Source organism: Leucoraja erinacea, chromosome 35 (genome assembly GCF_028641065.1).
Source record: "Leucoraja erinacea ecotype New England chromosome 35, Leri_hhj_1, whole genome shotgun sequence".
NCBI lineage: Eukaryota > Metazoa > Chordata > Chondrichthyes > Rajiformes > Rajidae > Leucoraja > Leucoraja erinaceus.
Window position 1 is genome coordinate 10589553 of NC_073411.1, and position 8629 is coordinate 10598181.

At 46.9% G+C, this 8629-nt stretch overlaps 1 protein-coding gene across 6 annotated transcripts in view; it reads left to right on the forward strand.

Moving 5' to 3' along the window:
* LOC129713311 (transcription factor COE2) overlaps positions 1-4511 on the forward strand; it is a 219168-nt gene extending 214657 nt beyond the window's left edge. For all 6 annotated transcript variants that reach the window (XM_055662280.1, XM_055662277.1, XM_055662278.1 and 3 more), the window contains one exon: positions 3538-4511. Coding sequence is in view for 3 of the 6 variants with exons in the window: in XM_055662278.1 (XP_055518253.1) it covers positions 3538-3569 (32 nt within the window). In the remaining 3 variants the exon portion in view is untranslated. The remainder of the gene's footprint in view (positions 1-3537) is intronic.
* Positions 4512-8629: the final 4118 nt, after the last annotated feature.

Consider the following 8629-nt stretch of genomic DNA (forward strand, 5'->3'; position numbering starts at 1 on the left):
CGCGTTTGGCCCATATCCCTCCAAACCTGTCCGATCCATGTACCTGTCTAACTGCTTCTTAAACGTTGCGATAGTCCCAGCCTCAACTACCTCCTCTGGCAGCTCGTTCCATACACCCACCGCCCTTTGTGTGGAAAAAGTTACCCCTCAGATTCCTGTTAAATATTTTCCCCATCACCTTGAACCTATGTCCTCTGGTCCTCGATTTAACTACTCTGGGCAAGAGACTCTGTGCATCTCCCCGATCTATTCCTCTCATGACACAAAATCAGGCCGCAACTCTGGAGAAAATGGATAAGTGACTTTTCGGGTCAGATATGTCTTCAGTCTGAAGAAGGGCCCCAATTGGAAGCATCACCCATCCATTTTCTCCAGAGCCGTTGAGTTACTCCAGTGCTTTGCGCCTTTCTTTATGTAAAAGAAATGTTTATAGGGATATGGGCCAAATGCAGGCGAATGGGACAAGCCTAGTATGACAACTTGAGTATAGAAGTTGGGATGTAATGTTAAAATTGTACAAGGCATTGGTGAGGCCAATTCTGGAGTATGGTGTACAATTTTGGTCGCCTAATTATAGGAAGGATGTCAACAAAATAGAGAGAGTACTGAGGAGATTTACTAGGTTGCCTGGGTTTCAGCAACTAAGTTACAGAGAAAGGTTGAACAAGTTAGGGCTTTATTCTTTGGAGCGCAGAAGGTTAAGGGGGGACTTGATAGAGGTTTTTAAAACGATGAGAGGGATAGACAGAGTTGACGTGGAAAAGCTTTTCCCACTGAGAGTAGGGAAGATTCAAACAAGGGGACATGACTTGAGAATTAAGGGACTGAAGTTTAGGGGTAACATGAGAGGGAACCTCTTTACTCAGAGAGTGGTGGCTGTGTGGAATGAGCTTCCAGTGAAGGTGGTGGAGGCAGGTTCGTTTTTATCATTTAAAAATAAATTGGATAGTTATATGGACGGGAAGGGAATGGAAGGTTATGGTCTGAGCGCAGTTATATGGGACTAGGGGAGATTATGTGTTCGGCACGGACTAGAAGGGTCGAGATGGCCTGTTTCCGTGCTGTAAATTGTTATATGGTTATATGGTTAACTTGGTTGGCACGGACAAGATGGGCCAAATGGTCTGTTTTCACGTGCTGAATTGCCCTATGACTTCATGTCTGAGCTCTGATACTGTGCAGAACCAGCAGAACAGAGGCTGTGTGGAGGGGAGCAGTCTGCCTCAATCCCATGAGCGGCTAAAAAACTCACATCTTGATTATTCATTGACCGGAAAATATTTAATAAACCTTCAGTGGCTGCTAAAATATGTGTTACTAAAACTCTGTATCAAACCTCGACTGATCTCCGAAGATAGAAATGACAGAAAGGATGTTTTATTTAGGCGATGAAAGTTTGGTTGAGAGTACAGGGTCAGCAGGTTGAGTTGCTGCCTTACAGCGCCAGAGTCCCAGGTTCAATCCTAGCTACGGGTGCTGGAGTCTGTATGGAGTTTGTACCTTCTCCCCATGACCTGCGTGGGTTTTCTCCGAGATCTTCAGTTTCCTCCCATGCTCCAAAGACGTACATGTTCTTGGGTTAATTGGCTTGGTATGAATGTAAATGTGCCCCCAGTGTGTGTAGGATAGTGTTAATGTGCGGGGATCGCTGGTCGGTGCGGGCTCGGTGGGGCGCGGGGCCTGTTTCCGCGCTGAATCTCCAAACTAAACTAAACTACAACAGGAGACAGGGAGAGCTGAGGTCCTTTGAGGTTTTCCCAGAGTGTGGTGGTAAGTGGGGACCTTGAATTGTACGAGACAGACAGACTGTGATCATATTACCTGCTCTGGCTCTGCTTTCAACAGGGACAGCTCCCCGGGGCACCAGGTCTGTGGTCACTCTTTGCAGAATGCTTCATTAAATCAGGCACATTTAGCAATATATTTTACACTTCACCCTGAGCTTTTTGAGAACCTACATTTAGATTTTTTTTTTTTTCAGTAATCGTTGACAAACAGGAATATCTTTTTACCCCAATGTACAACCTATGCTTGAGGTCTTTTGTGTAGGATAGTGTTAGTGTACGGGGTGATCGCTAGTCGGCACGGACTCAGTGAGCTGAGGAGGCATGTTTCCATGCTGTATATCTAAAGTCTTCTTTTGTGTGGCGTGCACAGCCTAAAGTTGTTGGACAACTTGTTCTATTTGATCTTCTGTTTGTGCACGTCGACTTGATTGCATTAGCCGAAACAGGGAATCTTCCACCCCATCTAAAGTCTAAAACTGGCACTACCAGAACAAGATCACAATAGACATTGTCTGTGGCTCAAAGACACATGCACCCGAAGATCTTCATGACCTCACCAACATGATGACCTATCTTTGGGCAACGCAATGTAAGGTCCTGACCATTAGGCCCATTGTGTCAAGAATATTGGCTTTCAGATCAACACCATTCCCCTCACCAACTAATGTTCCGTGCAGTCTATTCTCCCAATTTTATTGGCAACGAGGGGCAATATACAGTGACCAATTAACCTACCAACCCTCAACTTATTTTAGTCATGTATCGATATGTATCGACATTGTCTAGCTCTGATCTGCCAGTGTGTTGTGGAAACAAAGGATTGCATTGTAGATGCAGCCCAGCCCATCACACAAACCAGCCTCCCTTCCATTCATTCCTACTACACCCCACGCTGCCTCGGCAAGGCCACCAGCACAAACAAGGAGCAGTCATGTCCTCTTCTCCCCTCTCACATCAGGCAAGAGGTACAGAAGTGTGCCTCAAAGCGTACCCGCAGATTCAGGGACAGTTTCTTCCCAGCTGTTATCAGGCAACTGAGCCATCCTATCACCAACTAGAGAGCTGCCCTGACCTCCCATCTACCTCATTGGCGACCCTCGGACCATCTTTAACTGGACTTTATCTTGCACTGAACTTTATTCACTGTATCAGTACACAAACGGCTGGAGTAACTCAGCGGGTCAGACAGCATCTCTGGAAAAAAGGAATAGGTAACGTTTCGGGTCGAGACCCTTCTTCAGACACTCTAGACGGCTTGATAGATAGTCTTTTCACGGACTGGATAGCACGTGACAAAAAACTTTTCTCCGTACCTCGGTACACATATCTCGGCAAATTAAATCACAGGTAGAGAAACTCAGCGGGTGAGGCAGTATCTATGGAGCGAAGGAATAGGTGACGTTTCGGGTCGAGACCCTTCTTCAGACTGATGTCGGGGGTGGGGGCGGGAAAAAGAAAGGAAGAGGCGGAGACAGTAGGCTGTGGGAGAGCTGGGAAGGGGAGGGGAAGGAAGGAGAAAGCAAGGACTACCTGAAATTGGAGAAGTCAATGTTCATACTGCTGGGATGTAAACTCCCCAAGCGAAATATGAGGTGCTGTTCCTCCAATTTGCGGTGGGACGCACTTTGGCCATGGAGGAGGCCCAGGACCGAAATAACTTGCTGTCTCCAAGGTTTGGCATCTATATAGAATGGATGAATCGATATATATGTGCACGCTTGTTTATGTTGTTCCCCTCTTGTCTTTCTAGCCATGACTGGACTGGTAGTCCCTCCGATGTGAGGCTATTCCCTCCTGTCTCCATATCGCATTCCAAGGAGCAAAGTTCACCCGCTACAAAAACATCATCACCAGAACCAACAGCTGTCAGAAATATTAGCAGCCTTCCCTTGGAAGCAGGGACAAAGCTGACTTTCTTTGTTGCCCGGACTGAATGAATTCCCTGCAGCGATGTGGAAATCTCGGCTTCATCCGCACTTAAGGAACCTCAGAAGTGAGGGCCAAAGGTGGTGGTGGGAGGGGCGGACTTGGTCAATGGGTGGGGGAAGTAATCTTCACAAAAAAAAATGCAATTTTCTATTTTGTATAATGGTTTTAATGTGACAGTTCTTATCATTTTAACAGAAGTAACCCTTTGGATATGAGAGCTGGCTTATAAACTAGATATTGAAAAAAAAACAGATTGTTTTTAAATGCAGCTGAATAAAGTGTCAATAGATTGCTTGTTGTGAGTGGTAAACTTAGAAGTTAAAGGTTTAAGACATTTTACAGTAATTTAAAGAGGCAGTATCTTTTATTGTCAGATTATCTAGGTTGTGATTATGAAATATTAACATGGTGTAGGCCATCCTGTATGGGTTGTGATGTTTCATCCATACTGACCACAGGACCTTTATTTAGAGCATCAGCTCCTAGTCTGGGCTGAGTTAGCTGAACTTGGTATGTTTCTGCAGTTGTCACCAGCATTTCTGGGCCAGGGAAAGCAAAGTAATTCAACCGGGAATCTCCAACCCTGCCCAATTTGTCTTTCAAAACTTCCAGCGTATAATTGGTGTGTCCCTGGGGTGTGTGTGGGTGTGTGTGTGTGTGTGTGTGTGTGTGTGTGTGTGTGTGTGTGCGTGTATGTTTGTGTGTGTATGTGTGCGCGCGCGCGTGTGTGTGTATGTTTGTGTGTGTGCGCATGTGCATGTGTGTGCGTGTGTGTGTGTGTGTGTGTGTGTGTGTGTGTGTGTGTATGTGTGTGTGTGTGTGTGTGTGTGTGTGTGTATATGCGTGTGTGTGTGTGTGTGCGTGTGTGTGTGTGTGTGTAGGTGTGTGGTGTGTGTGTGTGTGTATGTGCGTGTATGTATGTGCGTGTGTGGCACTGGTTGCCTGTCTAAACTGCACATGAGTGTGCATGTGGGTGTGCATTGGTGTGTCAAGCTATAAGTGTGCGTTTCTCTTGAGAAGTGCTTGAATTTCCTAAATTCGTGTAGTGTATGCGTGTTTGTGTCTGCGTGCATGTGCGAGTGTGTGTGAGGGGCTGCACGCATCCTGCATGCATGTTGTGCGTGGCGTGTGTGTATATCTCGTCCATGTGATGTGTTGGATACACACTTCTCTGCGTGGGAAATGTAGCGTGTGCATGGCGTGCCTTGTGTGCTTGGTATGTGTGTATTTGGCGGTGTGCATGTGTGTCTGTGAAGTATGTGTGTACTTGATGTATTGTGTGTTGCCTGTGGCAGGATTGGACTTGACCCTCATACCATCAATGCTGACGCACCCCCTCTTGGTCGACTCGAATGTTGCCCACTTTACCAAGCTCTGGGATTGCTGAACCGCCCACATTCCAGAAGGGATAAAATGAGGTGTAGGGGAGAGGGAGTTATGAACTGCAAATACTGCTCAGCACAAAGGCTGACACAGAATGCCGGGGTAACTCCGCGGACCAGGCAACTTCTCTGGAGAAAAGGAATAGGTGACGTTTCGGGTCGAGACCCTTCATCAGATTGGTGACTGCTGTGTACCAGAGCTATAGGGAGAGGTTGAGCAGGCTGGGATTTTATTCCTTGGAGCACGGGAGAATGACGAGTATTGAAGTGTCTCGACCCAAAACATCACCCATTCCTTCTCTCCAGAGATGCTGCCTGCCTCGCTGAGTTACTCCAGCATTTTGTGCCTATCTTCGGTGTAAACCAGCATCTGCGGTTCCTTCTTGCACACTGTTCAGCTAAATGTTGTTTGCCCTGATGTCTTTAAAGCTCCTCCGTTTCCCTTCTATCTCTCTCTCTCACTTATTTCTTCTTTGACTGGAGTTCCCGCGTAGACGTTTTGACAACAGGGTGCAGCGTTGCAAGAGTACTCGGTGTTTTTATTCCTTGTGTAAAATGCCGATGGAAGTTGCTTCAGTTTCACTGACAAGCAAGTTGGCGGCCAACATATCAGGGTAGTATACTAAGCAGTATGATGCAGCCGTTTTGTATCCAAACCTCTGACCTTGGTGAGAGGAAGGTTACCCACCTCGTATAGGGAGACGGTAAAGGGCGTAGCTCTGGAGATTGATGATGAATTGGATTTGAGCGGAATTAACGGGATAGGTTGTCAGGATAATCCATCAGCCAGGAAGTGCCACTTATGACCTGGAAGTATTTGGCGATCTCACGGGTTAAAGGTCACGCAGCTTGCCCTCGTTCCCAGCGCTCCCCTAACATCTACAAACATTAACACCGATGCCCGTTGTCTGGGATTACTTCCCCGGCTCCAAGCAAGAGGCCCGCCAATTAGGGGACACCGAATAGGCTAAGGAGATTACAGCAATCAAAATGAGGCAGAACATTGCAGAAGATGTGATATTGTGTGTGTGTGTGTGAGAGAGAGAGAGTCAGGGAGAACTTCAGTTGTAAATTAGATGAAGGAAGCAGTTTTCTGGGCAGTCGCTTCTGTACTCAGTTCGAAACCTCCTCCAGAAGACCCAGGAACAACTGCTCAGCAATAGTCACCGTAATGCCCCTGCGCCACTTAGGAAACCTGAACGGAAACGTCTGGAGACTTTGCGCCCCACCCAAGGTTTCCGTGCGGTTCCCGGAGGTTTTTGTCAGTCTCCCTCCCTGCTTCCACTACCTGCAACCTCCAGCAACCACCTGCAACCTCCGGGAACCGCACGGAAACCTTGGGTGGGCGCAAAGTCTCCAGAGGTTTCCGTTCAGGTTTCCTAAGTGGGACAGGGGCGTTAACTCCCCGAAATATCTGTGTAATAGATCCCCAGTGCATGTAAATACTCCACCACCAAACTGACCCTCCCTTCCCATCTCCTACACATGGCACTCGACAATGTCGTGGAAAGCAGAGAGAGAAACAGCTGGAGTGTTACACTGGTAAACTTTTACACCCATGCGTTCAGCTGAAATTCCTCACGGCAGTGTCATATCAAGATGTGATTTGCGACAAGGGAGGTATCTCCCAATCTCTAATACAATACAATCATCTGTTCAACCAGGAGGAACTAAAGTAGGCTCTGTCACTTTGGACAGAGTGCCGGAGTCTGTAACTCACTGGGTAAAGATTAGCTGGTATAAAAATAATGGTAGGAATATTCTCTTGCACGTCAAGCCTGATACAGTTGCTTGCATGTAGGGAGAAGGCTCCTCTTTTCATTTGCACATTCCAACTCCAACCCATGCAATTCAAAGTGGAGTAACCCAGCAGGTCAGGCAGCATCTGCGGAGGGAATGGATAGGTGACGCTTTGGGTCGGGACCCATCTTCAGACTGGGTGAGACCATACGACTCGTTGCCACCCAGGAGATAAAGGAGATAAAAGTACGCCTATACCTCCCGGTTGCAAACCACTTTAACTCCCCCTCCCATTCCCATACTGGCCTTTCTGTCCTGGGCCTCCTCCACTGTCAGAGTGAGGCCCAACACAAATTGGAGGAACAGCACTTCATATTTGGCTTGGGCAGTTTACAACCCAGCGGTATAAATATTAATTTTTCTAACTCCAAGTAACCCTTGCATTCCCTCTCTCTCCATCCCTCCCCCATCCTAGTTCTCCAACCAGTCTGACTGCACTGATTAAATTTTATCTTTGTATGCTTCGTTGTCACCTTCCCCTAGCTAACAATGAACCTATTCTACATTTTCCTTGATCCGCGTCCTCTGTCCTCTTTGATGTCTCCTTTTCACACCTCAACCTTCCACATCTCTGCGTCTCCCCCCCAAAATCTCAGTCTGAAGAAGGGTCTGGACCCGAAACGTCACCCATGCCTTCTATCCAGAGATGCTGCCCGTCCCGCTGAGTGACTCCAGCATTTTGTGTCTACCTCCGAGGCAAAAAATTGTCCGGGCTAGATTTCCAAAATGAAAACGAACCTGCTACAAATGCACAGCAGGCAAGTCAGCGAAGGATGGAGAGAAAACCTGCAACAGGGTGAGACTGAGACATTTTGAAGGATTCTCCGACTTGAAGCATTTACCTCTATGTTCTTTCTATCAAGACCACTCTTTCCAAACCTGAGCCATTTGTTTCAGGACATTCAGCTCTGTAAACCCTTAGCCACAGTCTAGACCTCCTCCTGCCCCTTACTCACCAGCTCTTTAGTGATGTCCTCCCTCCTGCTCTGTACATCTCTAGTGGTACCCAGCATTGTAGCTTTCATCCACAGACAATGGTTGGCTGTTGGGGATGTTAGACGGAAAAATAATGAAGGCCCCATCCTTCAATACTAATAACTTTGATGTTTTGTATGTGATTATAAATACAGTCTGACATATGTGTTTTTTTTTCTTCCACTGAGGGCCTGGGGAAATCTGTAACAAAATATTTATATAACCATTGTGTTGGAATTTTGTAATGCAGTATGATGCAAAAGGGAAAATCTATTCCTCAAAAGAGTTTTTTTGTAATGATTTTTGTTGCACCTTTTTTTGTTTTTATTTTGCATGTGTGATTCATGTAATTCTGGAACATAAACGCTTGTATCCCTTGATATTTCGTAAGGTGATTCCGTATGTTTTGTCTGCTGGCTCCGTGTTTCGGTTCAACCCGGCAGGGACCTGCTTGGTGGACTGAGACCCCTGCTTGTCGAGCGTCGCGGACTGGAAGGTCTCAGGTTCGATTCCTCGGGCGGCCCCTCGGTGTCACCTTGGAACCCAGGAAGAAAAGGAATGGTAAATGCCCGCAATCACACTCCATTAAATTGAGGCACATATTTGGGTCGCTGTTCAAGAACGGAACAAGACTCCCTTCAGGTGCACTGAAAGACAGAGAGGGAGAGAGAGAGAGAGAAAGAGTGGCCTTCCGCACTATCTCAGTTTGCATCTGAAGGTTGGTTATGGGTGAGGTGATGGGGAACAGGCCTTGAA